This window comes from Lytechinus pictus, chromosome 4, assembly GCF_037042905.1.
Source record: "Lytechinus pictus isolate F3 Inbred chromosome 4, Lp3.0, whole genome shotgun sequence".
NCBI classification, from domain to species: domain Eukaryota; kingdom Metazoa; phylum Echinodermata; class Echinoidea; order Temnopleuroida; family Toxopneustidae; genus Lytechinus; species Lytechinus pictus.
In genome coordinates, this window is record NC_087248.1 from 24555626 (window position 1) to 24577392 (window position 21767).

At 35.9% G+C, this 21767-nt stretch overlaps 1 protein-coding gene across 1 annotated transcript in view; it reads left to right on the forward strand.

The window, feature by feature from the left end:
* Positions 1-21767, forward strand: part of LOC129258777 (uncharacterized) — a 62726-nt gene that overhangs the window by 2454 nt on the left and 38505 nt on the right. Inside the window, exons 4-6 of the mRNA XM_064098705.1 lie at positions 573-2125; positions 9321-9497; positions 14401-14583. Of these exons, the coding sequence (XP_063954775.1) occupies positions 573-2125; positions 9321-9497; positions 14401-14583 (1913 nt within the window). The remainder of the gene's footprint in view (positions 1-572; positions 2126-9320; positions 9498-14400; positions 14584-21767) is intronic.

The following is a 21767-nucleotide window of genomic DNA, read 5'->3' on the forward strand; positions in this document are numbered from 1 at the left end:
GTTTGGTGAATTCAAGGAATTAATCATGCTGGGTACACATTCATATCACCTGGGTCGAGTGCAGCACAGTGTGGATAAATTTCTTGCAGAAGGAAAACACACCATGGCTAGGATTCGAACCACCAAACCTCAATTCAATTTTATTCAACCATAAAAATATGTATATACAAATCACGCAGTGTACATAATTATGCAACAAATGGTACAAAATATGGCTAGGACCATAAAAAAAGCAAACTGCTTGTAGAGAATGACCCCCAAAACAATAGCATTGACAATATATACAATTAGAAAAAAAAAAACTAATCTTATTAATCAGTTCATTCAAAAAATAGAAAAATCTTACTAATGATTGCAAGACACCGAAGTTGTTCTTCAATCTGAGTCATAAGGTGCAAATATAAGAACGAAACAAAAAAAAACATACCCAAAATAAAAAAAAATATATTTCATAAAAATGAGATGAAAATATAAATATGGCACAAAACAAGAACTTCAAGACAATTGAGTGACACTCATAAAGGAATGCATTCCTTTGTAATTGATACATTTTATTTTCTATTTCATTACAGGTAAGGCCGGAGATCACATACCATCAATGACGGAAGATGAATTCCAACGGGTCATCATAGAGGTCAAGAAATATTCTGCCATTCACCACTGTCAAATTCAAGCCGATCCACTGAACAGCCGACTTATACTTGAATTTAAACGGATTTTCACAAATCTGACGTTGATGGAAGAAGATAAGGGAACTGAGCATAAGACGCCGCTACTCTACGAGGACCTCCTCAATACCAAGGTAAACGGAGTCTTTCCTCAACGGTTGCTGGTTGAAGGTGAAGGTGGTGTGGGGAAGACAACTCTCTGTGCAAAGATCGTTTGGGACTGGATTCATGGAGCAGGATATCAAGATTTCAAACTGGTACTTCTCGTCCTCCTTCGTGAAGTAAAGGATAAGACTATTGGAGAGATTATAAAGTCCTACCTCCCAGACGATAATATGGTTACAGCCATGCAGCTAAACAAGTATGTCTTTTCCCATCAGAAAGACGTCCTTCTCGCTCTGGACGGTTTTGACGAGTTGGCTGGTGATCTGGATAGCTGTTATCAAATCACCCTAATCATCCTGAATCGGGTGTTCAAGTCAGGAAAAGTACTAATCACATCAAGACGATGGAGATCAGATGAGATACGGAACATAACTGAGCTTAGAAAGCTGTATGCATTCATTGCCGTGGAAGGTTTCTCTGATGAAAATCTCTCTTCCTACGTCACCAAGTTCTTCCATCCAGACACAACTTCGGCTGAAGATTTGAATCGATTTATATCAAATAATGATGTGATCAGAGAGAACATGGCTCCTTACCCCATATATACAGCTATGCTGTGTATCATGTGGAAAGAATTCGATGGAGAACGTCGCATAGCAATGTCGAAGTTACAAACATTTTCTCAGCTGATTGATGAGATGGTCCAATTCTTGGTCGATCATTATCTCTCAAAGCTCGGTCTGACGTCAAGAGACGAGGAATGGCATGTTCAGCGTGCAGAAATACTTCTCCATCTATCAAAAATCGGTTGTCTTGCCTTCCAGGGGCTAATGGAAAGACGATTGGTGTTCACCGAACAAGAGTTCAAGAGCTGGCCAGGGTGTGTCAACGCAGGTTGTCAAGTTGGAGTACTCACTAAACAAGCACCGATCATTCAGAGGAGACAACAAAGGTACCATGCACATCCCACAGACTCATCTTTGCAGTTCCCCCATAAGCTGTTTCAGGAGTATCTATCAGGAATGTATCTGGCATCTCTTCACAACTCAAACAGAAGGGAGTACGACAGGTTGATGAAGGCTATTATGAACAACATCTGGGAATTCAAGGAGCTTCTGTACTTCACCTCGGCCCAGCAGAAGGAGGTCGGACTGGATATCGTGTCTCATCCCAAAGCATCAAGCGAGGGAGACTTCATTGTTGACGTAGCATATGAGAGTCAAGACCAAACAGTGTGCAAAGCTGTAGCAGATCATCTATCAACTTCATCCAGCAACACATTTGTGATCAACGAGTGGATGAAGGCGCACACGGTATCAGGGCATATCTTCATCATGAATCATCGTAAAGTGGTAAATAATTTAAACAAAAAGTATACACCCTCTGTATTCAAAGATATGATTTGTAAAAGCCTAGATATTTATTATTTTCCTTGTCTGTATTTCTACCCGCAATATTTAAAACAAACAAGACCAAAAACTACAGGTTTTTAAAGATACCTTTTTTTCGGGGGGGGGGGGGGGGGCATTCACCCCTGGATCCGCGTCTGTCCATTTTAAACGGTTATCACACCAAGTGGAAATTGGACCAAACTGGTATTGGACCAGGTAGATATTAGATGAAATGTCATTTGGACCAAGTGTGTATTGGACCAACTGCAAATTGGACAAGGTTAGTTTTGGCAATTGAAAAAATATGCATTGAAGCAAGACGGCCTAGTTATTGCACGAAATGGCTATTAGTATCCCGTAATTAGTAACCAGCTGGAATAAAATTATTGGAAATGGTTTTTTGACTGATTTGAGTAGGTATGGGTGTCAACATTTACCAAAAAAAAGTTAGGAGGAATACGGGTTGGGGAAAATGCTTTTTTTCAAGGTCAAAGGTCAATGACCTTTTTAAATATACTGTATCATGGTATCTCCCAGATAAAATATTACAGGTTGGTGATCATGGTGTCAAAATGCACAGATTCTGACAAGAAGATCAAATAAAATAAAATCAAGTACCTACAATGCTCATTCACCCATGAAATTCAAGGTCAAAGCCTTTCAAAGTTCAATGACCTTTTTTACATAATATACCATATACGGTATAATGGTATCTCTGAGATGAAAAGGTGCAGGTTGGTGATCTTGGTGTCAAAATGCAGAGGTTCTTACAGAAAGATCAAATATAATCAAATCAAGTACCTACAATGCTCATTCACCAATGAAATTCAAGGTCAAAGCCTTTCAAAGCTCAATGACCTTTTTTTACATTGTATACCATATACGGTATAATGGTATCTCTGAGATGAAAAGGTGCAGGTTGGTGATCTTGGTGTCAAAATGCAGAGGTTCTTACAGGAAGATCAAATTAAATAGAATTAAGTACCCAGAATGCACATTAAACAATAAAATTCAAGGTCAAAGCCTTTCAAAGGTCGATGACCTTTTTTACATTATGTATCGTACTGTATAATAGTATCTCTGAGATGAAACGGCACAGGTTGGTGATCATTGTATCAAAATGCCCAGATTCTTACAGGAAGGTCAAATAAGATAAAGTTAATCACCTAGAATGCATATTAATCCATAAAGTTCAATAACCTTTTTACATAGGCTATATATCATATAAAGGTATCTCTGAGATAAAAACGCTGCATGTTGGTGATTTTGATGTCAAAAAGCAATTTTTGCAAGAAGATAAAAAAGACTCAAAATAATCATACAGAATAATCCAATATCCAAAGTCAAAGGTCAAAAGTTGATAGATATTTATATATCCATGCATGATTCCCCCCAAAAAAGAAATTAATCCATTATATTCACATTTTATTTGTAAATAATAGAAAGAAAGATAACTATTTGTAATGAAAACATTGGAAGTCTATTAAATAATTTCATTCTGAAATAAGGATAAAAAATGGCCATGGAAAATATATTTAGGAGTTAAAGGTCAATCAACTATGTCAATCGTCACGGAATTTAAGTAAATAGGTCGATATAACGTGATTGTGGCATGTAGGTATAGTGATTCTGATGGAAAAAAGACTGACCCGCGTGGAAAAAGAACACAAATTTAATAGTTGAATCCTTGACCAATTATGATGTCAAAATACAAGTCCGAGGTAAAATTGGATCAAATAGCACTTTTTCTTATAATATACTGTAATGGATTGACAAAAGTGTAAAAAAAATCATGTGTGATATAATTTGAAATGGTGACAATGGTGAAGTTACCTAAAGTAGTAGCATTTAGATATGCATTTTATAAATCTAAATCAAGGTACTAATTTATCTGTAGCAATAGGTCACTAACCTCAAATGCTACAATCAATACTATAAAACTATAACTTAATCTGTAAATGGAAAGGATAGGCCTAACTCTTAGGGCAAGCATCATCCGATAACATTTTCATATAGGCAGGGACAATGACGAAGAATTAAAATAAGGCAATCATTAGAGCTGCAGCTAATTTGTCATAGATGAAGTTAAGTGTCTCAACTTCAGCAAAGAGTAATTGAACTCTTGAAAACCTTCTGACATTTTCAAGACTTTTATCTGGCCCATTCAATGAAAGCCTTACGTTCTGTCAAGGGATATCAGACCAGGATCTATATTATGACTGATATGTTGCACAGCTTGATTCTCAAGAACTGGAAGTGGTGCTGTAGGACTTTTGTTAGGTCGATGGATGTGTACTTGTAAGCTATTATCTCCTTTTGAATTTCATTGTTATATGCCTAATTTGTGCATGATAGCAATCAGTTGTTCTGGACCAAAAACATGATCCTTGTACAAACTAATATCTAGTAGAAATAGCATCATGGGTGACGTACGGCAGAGAGCAGATATGAAGTTTTCTCCTGCAACATTAGCATCACAAGAGATTCTGGCAGTTCGCAATGAACTGATGAAAGGTAATGAATAATAATACGGGAATTCACCTTTGTTGAAGTTGATATATATGTAATTTACTACATGTATGACAGAAGCTGCAGCTCTAATGATGGCCTTCATTTCATCATCATCATCATCCCTCTGCTGTTTGGAAATGCTCTCAGATGATGCTAGCTGTGACATGAGAGTTAGACCTATCCTATCCATTTTCAAAAGATTAAGCTAATAGTTTATAGTATTTATTATAGAATTGAGGTGAGTGGCCTATCGCTGGAGAGAAAAGACATGACAACCTTGATTTAGATATAATGATGCATTAAATGCTGCTACTTAAAATAAAAATCATTTCAAATTATATACTTGATTTTATATATTTTTTCAGTGCTTTTGGCAATGCATCGCAGTATATGAAAAAGTGTTATTTGGTTATCAACATTTTTTTAATTTCCACTGATATTTAGGAAAGGGCTCATTGACATCTGACCCCTAAATACATTCTCCATGGCCTTCATTATTTCAGACCGAAATTATGAAACCTCCATGTTTTCATTACAAATTAGCCATGGTTATTTACGTTATTCAGAAATAAAATATGAACACAAACATTTTTTGGGGGTTATTTTTATGTCATATAGATTATATATTTCCTCTGATGTAGGATTTCAAGGGTGAAAGTTTATTCTTTATACTTATTTTAGTGTTGTTTAATTGTCTTGTACAAGTCTTTGCATTTTGGCACCAAGATCACCAACCTGCGGTGTTTTATCTCAGAGATATACCATTATTATTATCTAATGTTAAAAAGGACATTGACCTTTAATTGTCCTTGAATTTTATGGGTGAATGTGCATTCTCGATGCTTAATTTTATTTTATCTTCCTGTAAGAATATGTGTGTTTTGACACCAAGAACACCAACCTGCGCCGTTTTATCTTAGAGATACAATTATATAATGTGGTATATATACATGTAGTATAAAAGGTCATTGACTTTTGGCCTTAGATTTTACGCGTGAATGTGAATTCTAGGTACTTAATTTTATTATATTTGATCTTCTGGTAAGAATCTGTGCATTTTGACACCATGATCACCAACCTGTGCTTTTTCAGCTCAGAGATACCATTATACAGTATGGTATATAATGTAAATAGGTCATTGACCTTTGAAAAGCTTTGACCTTGAATTTTATTGGTGAATGTGCATTCTAGGTACTTAAGTTTATTTTATTTGATCTTCTTGTAAGAATCTGTACATTTTGACACCATGATCACCATCACGTACCTTATCATCTCAGAGATACCATTATACGGTATGGTATATAATGTAAAAAGGTAATTGACCTTTTGAAAGGCTTTGACCTTGAATTTTATAGGTAAATGTGCATTCTAGGTAATTAATTTTATTCTATTTGATATTCTGGTAAGAATTTGTGCATTTTGACACCATTATCACCAACCTGTGCCTTTCCATCTCAGAGATACCATTATACAGTATATACAAAAAGGTAATTGACCTTTGACCTTGAAAAAAAGCACTTTCCCCAACCCGTATTCCTCCTAACTTTTTTTTGGTAAATGTTGACACCCATACCTACTCAAATCAGTCAAAAAACCATTTCCAATAATTTTATTCCAGATTGGCTCTTTTGTGGTCTAATTTAGGGATACTATATTGGAAGAAATGTATATCAAACGAAGTTCGACGAAATGGCTCTTGAAGGAAGTGGCCATTGGGTGAAATTGCTACATGTATCAGACGAAGTGGCTATCAACTGGTTATCAGACGTAATGGCTATTGAACGAAATGATATTGGACCGAACAGCATTAGACGACATGGTCTTTGAACGTAATCGCATTGGACATAGCAGCACGAGTACAACTTTCTGTTGAACGAAACGACCTTCTGTACACAAGTCATTGGCAGAGCCTTAGACTGCATATTCAGACCACTTTCCTTTAGTTAGTGGTTTGCATTAGTCTGCTGTGCAAAGCCTTCACTCGGGTTAAGTGTCTGAATGTGCAGCCTACTGATGCCTTGTGTACTGAAGGCCCTCTCACTCAGGAAACAACAAAATTTAATACGCTAGTCTTTGCGTGGAGACCCACTTATTGATCAAAGTTTCAATCAGGGTCTGTGCCTGCAGACTAGGTTTGCACAGCAGACTAATCCCACCAGCAGCTATGGTACTGGCTTGAATCTTTAAATGTGAAAATTCAGGTCCTGGAAAGAAAATGTTAAATTAATGCCGCAAACAGCACCAAATTCTCACTTCTGCTTTGCACAAATAAATGAGAAATAGCGTATTGATAATAAAATAGTAATTACGATAATGCTTATAACAACAATAATGTTATGATTTTCATCATCTGTAAAAAGAACAGAATATCCAATAGGCATCATTCCATGAACAATCTATATCCCTTGTGTAAAGCATTTGCAGTGCACATGTACTGCCATCGCACTTACCATTCAGCCACTAATACAGTAAATTAACTTTTACATGAAGTTCATTGAAATTCTGCCTTGTCTGACTGTCTTAGCATAATATTTGGCTTGAAACTTGCTGACAAAGCACAATCAAGCATCATATCCCTGGGTAATCTTTTCAATTCCTGTATATAAATTCCCAACATTTCTTGAAAATTCCCGAAAATTCCCAAAATTCCAGTTTATTCCCATGGAAAGTTTCCACTGCGAAAATTCCCGGGAATTTTACAACCCAACACGTGGCACTATCGACATTTTGGTAACAAATTTCATTTACCAATATGTGCAATTTACCAAAATGTGCCACAACAGGGTGAAATGTGAACTTTTTCGAAAATGTTTGGCAGGCCCATTGCGTTGTAATATTTACAGCGAGAATGAAAAAGTTTTAGTCTTATTACTATGAGTATGATCAATACAACTTTATCAACAGTGAACCTGATATAAATAATGTCTACTTTGATTTAGCGGCATTAGCAGATTACGAGTAAAGATCCTTGCTAGACTGGGAACTTAAACATGGTCTAAAATAAAACACACCATCCCGTGTAGACAAAGAATTATGGATGCTCTTACTTGAATCATTTTAGATGCTGCAATGTTTGGCAAGGAAGTAGTGGAGAATTGTTACGGCCTGTGGATCACTAGCGTACCTACGGGGTGGGGGGGGGGGGGGGGGGGCAGAGGGGGCAGTCTGCCCCCCCCCCTGACGAGCCACAACCCATGCAAAGGCCGTATCCCTGCCCCCCCCTGACGAGCTTGAAAGACCTTTTTTGCCCCCCTGACGAGCTTGAAGACCTTTTTTTTTTTTTTTTTTTTTTGCTTGTCAATTTTTTTTTCTGGTACGAAATCTTATATTTGTGATTGAAGACCTTTTTTTTTGTTTTTTTGCTTGTCAAATTTTTTGGCGGACGGTTTTGCCCCCCCTGTAAAAAATCCTAGGTACGCCACTGCTGTGGATGGATGGAGTATGGGATGGTCATATGGTTTACTTCCATAGAAAAGACGAGGTTATAAATGAGTGTATAAATTTGTCACATTTTTTTTGCAGTTAGGGCAGTGGCGTACCTAAGATTTTCCACAGGGGGGCAAAATCGCCCGCCAAAAAAATTGACAAGTAAAAAAAAAAAGGTCTTCAATAAAAAATAAAGGTTTTAGTACCAGAAAAAAAAAATTGACAAGCAAAAAAAAAAAGAAAAAAAAGGTCTTCAAGCTCGTCAGGGGGGGGGGGGGCAATAAAGGTCTTCAAGCTCGTCAGGGGGGGGAGCAAAAAAGGTCTTTCAAGCTCGTCAGGGGGGCAGGGATATGTATGGGTTGTGGCTCGTGAGGGGGGGGGGCAGACTGCCCCCCCCCCCTGCCCCCCCCCCCGTAGGTACGCTAGTGAGTTAGGGCCTGTGTCCATGTTTTCTGCAAAACGTCCGAAACATGTAAATATGATAAGAACAATATAATAATCAACAATCCAGGCTCTTTGCTAGGATGTCAAAATTAGCATTTTACATATAGCCTATTGCGCAATTTCATTAGAACTGGAGTGAAAGAGAAAATGATCATTGATTTACTACATGTTATAACTTGGATTTAGAGTATTGTGAAAAAAAAATTAAGCGCAATGATTATTGAGATAACAGATTAATCATTTCGGGGTTATTATATTTAAGGACTTTGAAGATTACAGTTTAATGACTACGTCGTAATATTGAACATAATGTGGAATACTCGTTTTCTCTCAAGCATGTCTTGAAATAATTGTTTATTCGTCAATTTATAAGAATAACTAATAATAGAAAAATGCTGACCAACCCAAAATATATCAGAACATCGTGGAGTTCTAAGATAATGATCTTAATTCCAAAGTGTTGGTAAACCCAGTCATGAAATATTAATCATCAAGCTTATCCGTTGACTTAATTGGACGAAGCAAACCTTTCAAGTCTATTATTATTGTCGTTATTGTTATTATCACCATTATTATTTTTATTATACGGCCTTTCTGGCCACTTTCATTTGGGTGTATATTTCATTCACATTGGTTTGGTTATACTCATGAATTACAAAAAACGAATGATATAGATTGGACGATATTTTATATCAAACTATCAGATGAAACTGATGTTTGGTTGTCTCCACATACTATGAATTTATCTTTTTCTCATAAATATTGTACATAATAGGAAAAACTGGTAATTAAAAAGCCATGTGGACGGACTGCTTCAGAGGACCTGGCTGAATTCATGTGCTCCTCAAACACCCTGAGATCTGTGACGATCCATATGCCTAAAAGCAGAGCGGATGCACACATGCATGATGTGTTCTACTCGGTGCTTGCTCGAAACGCCACTGATACAAAGGTTCGTTTAAAGGTATTGTTTAACTTTGTGAGCAGCCGATTAAAACAAATCTTAAACCAAGTTGAAACATGTGTACAAGTGCATGTATTAGAACTAATAAACCCTGAAAACAACCATTATTGATAATGAAAAGCTAAAACTACAAGGCAAACCCCGATTTTGTAAATAGGCGTCTTATAGACGCCTAAATAGTACACATAAGTGTATGGGATGAAATTAAGATGGTGTTTCCGGTCACTTTATATTTCAATTTTTGAAGCACTTAATAATAATTTTCGAATGCAATTTTTTCTGGGCTTCATTTTTTGTTACATATCACAGACACAGGTGACAAGTGTGACCTTCTAGCTCAGATTTTTTTTAAGTCAAACCAATGTTAACCAATCACTTTAACGATGATTTTTTTTTTCCATATAACAAATTCGTGTAGTTTTATGTCAATTAAAGTCATTTTTGTAATTAATATGTTTTGGTAATATATAATTATATATCATGACCAGGAATGGTGTTAATCACCACTGCGTCTATCTGCATGACATAAATGGAGAACATTACTGATGAATGTTAATTGCTATTTACTATCAAAAGTATTACAATCCTCTTGCTCAGGCTACTTAAGATATTTCGGTGATTTTCCGTTATTCCGCATTCATTCCCCCTTACTCTCTCCCTTCTCCCTCCTTATCCCTCTATTCACATGATATGATTAATTTCGCTTCTTTTCTCGTCTCTGTCCCTCCCTGGCTCTATTCTCGCTCTTTTTTTTTTCTTGTGCAGTTCTTAATTTGTGTGCTTAATTTTACTTGTTGTGTTTTGTCCGCTGTTGTATGATTTGTTAAATGTCCCCGGTCTTGCATCATGCTGTCATTCTTTTATTTATTTTTATAGTTTTCTTTATATATCTTGTCCTTGTAACGTTCTGTTGTTTTGCTTGTGTAACGTTTTGTTCAGTGTTAGCCCTTTTATGTGTAGAAGTCAAATCATGGTGATATCCACCCTCATTTTCCTGATATCAGAGAGAATATCAAAAATAAACATTATCGATAAAATTAAAATTCATTCATATTTGACAGAATATAAATCAAAATGTGATGATTTGTTATACATATTCATTTCTGTATTAATGTATCACTCATTCATTGAAGGGAGCTTTCAACAACAAGGTGTTCCTTCCAGTAGGTTTTAATTTGATACCATTCTCTGTTGAAATATCAAATGAAATAAATTATTGATCAACCAATTAATTCATTGATATAAAAACTGTCGTTCCCTGGCTTTGGCCATAAAGCTATAGAAACAGTCTGACTGTAACATATAAACCTGATAGTTCAGAAAATAATTTCAATTTTTAGCCATTTCACTTTATCATTTCATACGCTTGTTTGAAATCTTGGTCGACGGTCGTAGATTAAAAGAAAAAAATATATAATTTTGTCCTTCTTTTCAAAATTCAATTTGTTCATACATTAGTTTTTTTTTCAATATTATCGCTTAAATTGTTTATTCATTGGTTTATTTTTAATTTGCTTATTCATTATAAATTGATAGGAGGGGGGATGTGCCCCCAAACAATGTGGTAATGGTTGTTGTGTTTTTATTTTCGGTCTTGGACTTTTCGCCTTGCATTGCTTACTTCGTTTATATAATTTCTTACATAGTTAAAGGAATAAATAAACTCTAACTTTCGTACTTATACATCAAACAACTACAGCACTGACTACAGTACGTATAAAAAACAAGTTTGCATTTAAAAAAAGTTGTGTGAAATGATATATAATACCCTTAATCTTCTTCTACGTTTAATGATCGGTACAAATCTCTTTAAGCAAATGACGATATAACTGTCAAAAAGTTTTTTCGCCTTAGTGAGCGCTACTTACTTTTGAAAAGTTCGTAAAATGGTTTGCGCAGAACTTGAAAATGATTATATGAATACGAGTAGACGATTATCATGAAGAACACATGGAGTTTAGCTAGGTAGATTGTTTTAAGATACATCTTTAGTTTTAACGTGTTTCCTTACCCAAAACACTTCATAGAGCGCAATTGCGCCCCAAGCCCCACATACCAAGGCCATCGTAATGATCTGCTTTGCACAGAGCTGTGATGCACATGGAATGACTTGGGCTTGATTTATACGTTAATTATTGTCAAGCTTGGGGAAAGTGTAAAGAAATTTTTAACCCCCCCCTTTTTTTGAAAAAAAAGCTTGGGAAAAATGCTGGGTTGTCTGAGATAAACTTTTAAGTTATGTCCTCAGATCTGAATGTCACAAAAAGGTAAAGGTTGTGCTTACTTAGGATTACACTTTGGTGGCAAAAGACGTTACAAACTGATTAAATGTTTATGTTTTATTTCAATTGGCTAAAAATTCCAAATACAGAGGAGTTTGTTTTCGCCTTATTTCCTTGACAGCGTGCATTTCTGCGCAAACCGGTTTCTGCGAGCTTTAAAAAATGGACAGTGCTTACTGAGGTGTAACATTCTGTCAAAATGTTTACTTTCATTTGATAGATGAGACCCAAACTCAAGAAGTATCTGCAAAAAAAAATCCCCAAGTTGTATAGTTTTCAATTCCCAGGACTTTTTCAAAGTGTGAACGTTTCATTGATACGCACTGTAGAGGGCGTCAAATACCTGAAATCTCTTATTTATATCCAGGCTTACAAACTGTATGCAACAATTATTGGAAGAATAAATCAGTTTAATTTCGATACAAGAGCTTAATGGATCAGAAATATAAAAGAATGAAGCAAATATTCTCAACACTTTTTACATTGTAAAAAAACAATTTGCTGGAGTCATGATAGAAAAGCCTTAAACAAAATAAACCCAAACTTTAACATGTTTAATGTTTTTTCTACGACTTTAAATGATGTCTAAATAATCAAACGCATTAAATTGACGAATGTTCGGTGTGATTTCCGAATATTTTAAATGGTAATTTTAGTCTCGAAAGTTATGTATTCATATTAACTTTAAACGCACTACTTCGTACACAATCAAATGTTTAATATCCCCTTAGATATCAATGAAAAAAAAAGGTTTCTTGCATATCTATATATTTTATTTCTTCCCATATCTTTAGGATAAAGAATCAAGTGGCACACTTCTTTGATGAGGAAAAACAAACAAATCTTTTAGATGCTGAAATCCAGAATGTATCCGTAGAAAAAAAATAATGTAGAAAATAAAAATCAGTAATAAAACTTCGCCCATGCAGCACATTTTTTTAAATAAAACATTACATTTCGTCCCTTGATCATTCCGTCCCTGAATACCATTTTTATTTTTGGGTAGATCTCTTCTGGTAATGGTTACTTTAATTGTTTGTTGAAACGAACCAAAAAATGTAGAAATCGTTGTTTCATTTTCCTTTGTTGAAAAGTGTGAAGATATGGGCCCCTTTGTTATTGTTTTATTAAACAAGGACAATTCAAATAATGACAAACGTGTCCCTCTAGTAATGTGCATAATGCTTTAATACTACAATGAAATATTAAACTATGAACATGGAAGTACCATTCGAATTGTTTCATCAAATTTATTCGGAGTATGTTTCTTTTTTTTTTAAAGCAATTTGAGCATGTTTGTACCTTCGAATGAAATCGAAATTGAAATGAATATGACTAATTAAAAAAATGACCGATTAGGGTAACCTTTTTAATCTGATTTCTCATAATTGTCGTACTTCGCGCTGAATGCAATATAATAAATAAAGCAAACTTGGACAAAGAACACAATTTGATTATCTAACCAGACCGAGAATAACGAAGCTTGCATTATATTTGATGAAACAGTTTGAGGCATGTCTTCAATGAATATGCAATAAACATGACACGTATGCTCATGTCAAATCCTCACATATAATTTTTTATTGTTTAAAATTACGTTTATGAAAATGCTGTCAACCGCGAAAGGACAATTGATTTTTTTTTAACAGCTCTTCAGTAATCGTGAGATGAATATTATTACAACTGATTTTGTTACAAGGGAGACATATACAACATCCACGTGCTTTTGTTTGTTTTTGTTTCTAATCTTTTTCACTACTTTTTTCATCTTTCTGGCCCAATCCTCTCTCTGTATTTTCTATATCTTCTTTTAATTAGCCTTTCCTTTTACTCACCTTTTCTCCGTCTGTCTCCCTTTGCCGTCTCTATCCTTTCCCATCTCTTCTTTTCTTATACTTTCCATTTATGTACAATGTACCTCTTTGTATTGGTTATAATGAGCATACTTAACATTTTTTGCGTACTGAACATTTATAATGTTGAATACAAAGATGATTTTTACCAACAATCTATTTCCTCGTATTTTGATAAAAAGTACTAGTAATTGTATTCAATTTATAACATTTCATGTTTGTACTGTAAGTATTATTCTGTCACTGTAAATTGGACACATGTTTTTTTTATTCCGCCTTTGGCTGCGAGGCATGTTTTAATAAAGCATTTTGAATTGAATTGAATCCACATGTTTCAATTTTGAATTGATTGGATATCATGTTATGTCCAAGGAAAGCTGGGAACTGAAGACATCAGCACAACTATTGCATACTGCATTCATGGCAGCGTGCTTGGCCGTTTTCACAAAATAAAGCTTAATTATGAAATTCAACCATATTTTTTTTTATTAATAAGATATAAAGGGCAAATTAACAACTTCGATTACATAAGCAAATATAGCATGATTAAAAAATAATTTTCCTTTCATTTGTTAGAGGCTTTAGGGCAAATTACTGTGATTTTCATTACATTACGTGAACGACCAAGAGTTATTTCCAATGATTTGATGATCCATGTTTGTTCTTTAATCGAATGTAGAATAGAGTTCAATGGTTTAGTCAGGCCCTTATTTGATGATGTATTTGTGTTTTTTCATCACGTTACTATTATTCCAGATTGAGCGTCTTGATATCAATTACATTGATCTCAGTCAACGTCAGTCTGCATCACGTGATCTGGCTCAGTTCATTTGTAAGATGCCTCATCTCAGGGAACTTATTCTTGGTTCTTATGAAAACAGTCCGAAATTTCATGACGAGTTCTATTCAACATTATCATCCTTGGCATCGTCTGCAAAGGTAGATTTTTAGTTTCTCATTTTCTTCCCATTATTGCAGTATGAAGTGACGCGGATATTCACTTTCTTCAACTCAAATTTTTATAATGTTATATACCAGAAGAACGATATATCATTATAGTTCGAACATTGTGTATAGGCATAACGAGCTTGGCCCAGTTTGTATTATTTTATCATTCTGTTAAACATTCTTAATTATTATCATAATTTCATTATAATCCGTTATTTATTTCCAGGGAACCGAGATGAGCAGACATTGCTTCAAAGTGGATTCCCTTTTTTTTTACGTCTTTTATATTTTACTTAAGTTTGTATTGTAGTTTGTGTTTGAATTGAAAGAGAAGCAGAATGAATTCAGTCAATCTATCAATCAATCATGATCTTCTTGATTTCACAATCTTATAGTGACATAACCCAGCCCGCAACAATAAAGGGCTTTCCTTCCCCAGCCCGAGAAGCATTCAACGTTAGCCTATTGTCTGCGGTTATGTGTGTGTGTGTGTGGGGGGGGGGGATGCTTGTTGTTTCCAATCATCTGTCGAATAGGTAGAAATCAAGCATTTTTAACCAACTTTTTCTTAACCTTGCGTCAATCATATTTTACGCTTTTGGTCTCATATGGAAGAGGAAAAGATGGCTGATCGATGTATGATTTTTTCCCCAAATAGATAGCAGTAAATGCCAGAAAAACTTACTCATAATTGAAATTTTCTCGTGCAAATTAGATTGGTAGCACCATTTTCCATTGTTTTAACTCAGTCATGCATGCGTTATATAAATGTTGAGGTGAATATCAAATAAAAGAATTGAAGCATAATTATTTTTCCATTCATTTTATGAGGAAAATGTATGATTCTAATGGCAAAAATTACATTTAATTCCGGTGTCCCTCTTTTCGGTGACGCACTGTACTTTACATTACATTTTCCTTTTTGAATAATTGAATACCTTTAACATTTTTATTTTAGATTTGTCATAGGTCAGTAGTTAGTGGTTTATTTGATTGTTTATTGAAATGAACCATTACTTGTTACTCTTTTCCCTTCTTGACTAGATAGTATACAATAGAAACAAACGATGATAGAACAAATAATGACAGACGCGTCCGACTAGTAATGTACATAATGTCTAAAATATTACGTTCAAATAATATTTAGCATGCACAAAGGTATATTCTTACCTCTTCAAATTTATTGTTACCCTCTAATTATTGAAGCGTCTAGGGATAAGCATATAATCATGATAGCATTGGTTTCGTTTTAGTCATGATGATCTTGATTGAAAGCTTTCTTTTTTGTGTGTGTTTTGAAAAAAAAAATCTAGTTTACATATTGGAAGGGTTATGACAAAGGCAATTTGTCATTTAAATTTTTTTATACAGCCTCCAAGATGCATACAGTATTCGAAATGAATGACATTTGTCCAGTCATTTATTATATAAAATAACACTATGTTTGATTAGCGCTATTAATGTAAAAAAAAAAAATAATAAAAAAGATAGGAAAAATTCTTTGTTTTAGCGCATTATCTACATTACCCTGTTACGATACTGCAACAAATAACAATGAAGATTTGATTTGAATTTCCTTTTTTTATTTCAGGAAATAATTACACATTAAGAATCATAAATAAAACATAAGTAACGAGTTGAAATGTCCGTGAGGACGATGTTGATGATGATTAACAGTCAAATCCAGCAATCCATGGGTTGAAAAGCGTTCATTACTCTGGTTGATGATGTTGATGATCTCGATGAGAACTGAGAATTCCTTTCTCAAAATAACTGCAAACAGTTCATTGATGGAGGGCAAGTAATTCCACAGAAGATAAATATTCCAGGTGGAAATAAACTCTGCTCTGACATAAAGTCTGGCGTGAAACTCTTAGTTCTGATCTGATGTGATGAAGTGATCTGATATGATCAAGTGATCTAGTATGATGTGATCAAGTGATCTAATATGATGTGATGTGATGAAGTCCTTGTAGAAACAACAGCTATATATGCACATTTCAACTATTCTAGAACATTCACTATTCTAGAGGCTTCTATTATTGTCTATTATTTAGAACATTCTCCTTCATAGGCGGATCCAGCTTTTGGCGAAAGGGGGGGGGGGGGGGGCGCACTGCCGAGCGGCGCACATATTTTTGCACTTCACCGGCGCCATAAAAGAAAATGTTGAAAAAGGGGTAAAGTCTGACTCTGTCAAATGCTCTTTTCAAAATGTAGGATTTCCAGTCATGCCATTTTGCAAGACCACACGCAGATAATATTTCCGGGGGGGGGGGGGGCAAAACTCGAAAATTTGGTGCACATCTCACATTTGCACATTTTTCAAAGTTTTCATGAAATGTTAAGTAAAAAAAAATGTTTTTCACAACAGCAGATCGCGAATGTGCTCCCCCCTTCCCCCTTGCTGCGTACGACCATTCCCTGAAGTCCATTTAAACATATCTCATTATAACAGAAAATATACATCAATTTAAACATATAATCTTTCTAAAACATATATAGAGAGTTTGAAAAACTTATTAAAGAAAGAAACAAGCAAAAAGTAACACAAATTACGCATGTTATGTGCGATTTCAAAATCTTGTGTATTAACCCTTTTATTGTGATGAGGCCAATACTTTTGTATATTAATAGAGATACAAGTTTTTCTTTACTATATGTATATATATATATATACACAGGGGCGTCGATCATTTTTGTAAGATTTGGGGGGCAAAATCATGAATCAACTTTCCAAAGGCGCTCGATATCACACAAAACAAACAAACTCACACAAACACACACACACATATGCATATATATATATATATATTTATATTTACTCATGAGATAGAAACACATATCTCACCAACAAATTAATGCGAGCGCGAAGCGCGAGCTGAAATTTTTTAGTATACTGACCTGAAAACAGGAAAAAGGTGCCTGTTTAGGACTGTTTGTAGTAACTCATGAGAAGGATACATATCTCACTACACAGATAATGCGAGTGCCGAGGACGAGCTGAAATTTCTTTATATTCTGACCAGAAAGCTTGATAATCTATGCATTTTTGGTACCAATGATTAAGATGGGTATCTAAAAAAAAAATAGATGCGAGCGCGAAGCGCGAGCTTAAAACTTTGATATTTCGATCTGAAAAAAAATGACAGTTTAATGGACGTTTGTACTAAAGAACAAGATTATATCCAGCAAAAGATTATTGCAAATCGAAGCGGGAGTTCTTTTGTCATTTAGAACTGAAAACGGGACATTCTATTCACCTATTTAATCATGAAAAGTATGGGGTTTTGCTATAGAAATGATGCGAGCGCGAAGCGCGAGCTGAAAATTTTTATATTCCAATCTGAAAAGCGGATAATTTAAGCACGATTTTAAATAAAGAACGAGTTGTGTAGCTCAATCTCAATATACGACTGGTTGCGTAATTATACACTCCCGGTACTAGCAACGGGTTTTAGCAAAGTTTTGGACTAAAATATCGAATCATCTTCATAAAACACTATAGTAGCTGTCTTAAACTAAAGGCCATAGAGGTGGCACAATGTGGAATGTGTAAAGAAGAAAAGTGACTGACCTTATTATTAAAGCATTGGAAAATAAGATCAAAATTAAAGGACTTGCTCTACGCTTTTGTATGATTCTGGGATTTTTAAAATAAATTAAAGATTTCATGACATCTGTCATTATGTGGGCAACTGCCCCGCCCCAGTCCACTCTGTAAGCATGGTAAGGGCATGCGATAAGCTTTGTTATGACTATTCAACAATAAAATGTATAACCAGGTGCCGCTGATCATTCTTGACCGGCGCCGATCTAGATCTGGTTGGCAATAGGCCCTTCTTCATTATTCTACCGGCGCCTATTTATTGGAACCAGGGGACGCTGATTATTCTTGACCGGCGCCGATTTAGAACAAGTAGTGCTGATTATTTTTACCGACGTCACGTAAGATTCAGGCAGCGGCAATTCATAATTGACTTGCGCCGATTTTGAACCAGGAGGCGCCGATTATTCTTGACTGACGCCGATTTTTAACCAGGTGGTGCTGATTATTCTTGTCCGGCGCCGACTTAGATTTAGGTGGAGCTGATTATTCTTGATCGGCGCCGGTTAAGACTCTGACAGCGCCGATTTATAACCAGATGGCGCTGATTATTCTTGACCAGCCCCGATTTAGATATAGGTGGCGCTGATTATCCTTGATCGGCGCCGGCTACGAACTCAGGCAGCGCCGATTTTTCTTTACCGGCGCCGATTTATAACCAGATGGCGCTGATTATTCTTGTCCGGCGCCGATTTAGATTAAGGTGGCGCTGATTATTCTTGATTGGCGCCAGTTAAGACTCTGGCAGTGCCGATTTTTCTCGACTGGCGCCGATTTATAACCAAATGGCGCTGATTATTCTTGTCCGGCGCCGATTTAGATAAAGGTGGCGCTGATTATTCTTGATTGGCGCCAGTTATATGCAGGCAGCACACTGCTGATTATTTTTAACCGGCGAAGTTGTTGGGAAAAGGGTAGTTAAAAGAAAAGATAAGGAAGATGATATGATTGTGCTTTGCTGGGGGAAAGTCTTTCTTCATTTACTCTTGCTAATATTATATCAGTGTATAATTTTTTTAAGCGGCGCCTTTTCTTCTCTTTCCTTTATTTTTATTTTTTCAAGCAGCCACCTTTTCTTTCTTTTACTTTTTTTTTTTTTTTTGAGCGGCGCCTTTGGCGCCACTCAAATATTAGGGGGGGGGGGCGGGGGCCCATGCGCCACCCCCCTGGATCCGCCACTGACCTTTTTTCTGGAGCATTCTACATTTCTAAAACATTCTTAAATGACCCCAGTGAAATCAACAACATAGCTAATTCTATTGTTCATGTCCACTACCACTGGAATCCTATTGTTCTCTTCCACTGCCTGAGGAATCCGCATACATTCGTAATTCCGAAGCTTCGTTATTCCGAAGGTTCGGATATTCCGAAGTTTGTTATTCCGAAGGTTCGTATTTCCGAAAGTTCGTAATTCCGACGGTTCGTTAGTCCGAAAACGAAATGAGGTTCGTAACACTGGCGTAAATCCGTGTTGAGGGGTGGGGGGGATGACTGAAATATTTTGGCATTTTTTTTGCAATCATGTTTTTAGATATGCAAGGAATTGTAATTGATATGTCCACAGTGGCGTACCGTGGGTCACGATATTGTGGGGGCACCAGCAAAATCTTTGAATCACTTCGCGCGCTCAGTTGCTAGTTATTCTGACCTAATAGAGACATTTTAAGGACAATGTCATTGAACGGATATGTATCTCACTGATCAAATTATGCGAGCGCGAAGCGCGAGCTGAATTTTTTAAATATTCACACCTAAAAAGGGACATTATAATCAAATTTGCGTGATCATGATAGTTACCTGTCTCGCTAAACAATGCGAGCGCGAAGCGCGAGCTGAAATTTTCGTATATTTTGACCCCAAACAGCGAGATTTTAAGGAATATATTTTAGGAATCCATTAAGAGTATGCATATCTCACCATAGTCATCTAATGCGAGTGCCAAGCGCTTGCTGATTTTAGTAGAATTACATCTGAACACATGAAACACTTTTTGTAGTCATTGCAATCATGATTATCATACGCATCTCACTAATCAAATATTGCGAGCGTGAGGCGCGAGCAGAAAATTTAGATAAGTTAGATAATTCAGACCTGAAGTGGGGCATTCTAAGGTTTCTTTGTAGGAATTAACTTGGACCATACGTATTTCATTAACCAAATGATGCGAGTGCGAAGCGCGAGCTGAAAATTTTTGATATTCAGATCAGAAAAAGGGACATTTTAAGGACTGATTTTAGGAATTCATGAAGAGCAGACATATCTCACCAATCCACTAATGCGAACGTAATCACGGACAGGAAATGTTTTTATATATACGAAGACCTTAACATGGGGCAATCACTTTTTGAGTCATGTAAAAGAAGCATAGGCCTATGTCACTACATAAAACAATGATAACTCAAGTGCTAGGAAATATATTTGGTTTATATTGACTTGAAAACGGGATGTTTTAGTACAACAGGATTATCGTTGAACAGACAATGCGAGCACCAGGAACAATGAAGACGTAGGCCCTGGGCAAATTATGTTTCATAAAGTTATGATAAAAATGTTTCTTATGTAATGTAACATAACATAATTATAATATAATATAACATTATAATGAATAATACTTTCTTCTTTCCCACTACGTTTCTTTTCCTTTCTCCCTCTTTTCTCTTTTTCCCCATTCCCCGGGTTTGTTTTGTCAGCCGATGGGGGGAGCATGTGCCTCCCATGCCCCCCCCCCCCGTAGTTACGCCACTGTATGTCCATATGGCAAATACCCCTCCAATATTATTATTTTTTTACCCCATGATGGTTTAATGGTTTTATTAGAGATTACATTCAAAATTTTTTGACATTCCATCTTAATCCCTTCCCAAAGACCCCAACATTGATGAATTGGAAGAAACGGGGGTTTCTCTTCAATGTTATAATAAGGACATAAGTATTTCGTTTGGAAATGGTGAACTGGCTCTTTATTTGCATTTTATGATTCAATAATATTGTTTTATTTGTTAAGCGGTATTTTAGGAAGCATTTTCACCAATAAAACAATTATCTCTTGTGATTTTTTTTATTTCTTTCGTAAAAAGTGGGGGGGATGATTGTACAGGCCATCCCCCCCTCCTCGAAAAGTGGGGGGGATATATCCCCCCCATCCCCCCCGGGATTTACGCCAGTGGTTCGTAATTCCGAAGGTTCGTTAGTCCGAAAACGAATTGAGGTTCGTAATTCCGAAGGTTCGTAATTCCGAAGGTTCGTTAATCCGAAAACGAAATGAGGTTCGTAATTCCGAAGGTTCGTTAGTCCGAAAACGAAATGATTAACGAACCTTATTTCGTTTTCGGATTAACGAACCTTCGGAACATCGAACCTTATTTCGTTTTCGGATTATCGAACCTTCGGAATAACGAATCTTCGGAATAACGCCACAAATGTTCGGATTAACGAACCCTTTTACGTTTTCGGATTAACGAACATCGAGGTATAGGCAATTTACGTGTTTCGGAATTACGAAGCTTCGGAATTACGAAGTGTAACCGAGGAATCTATTGTTTGCTTTTCCCTATTCAAAAATAAAACT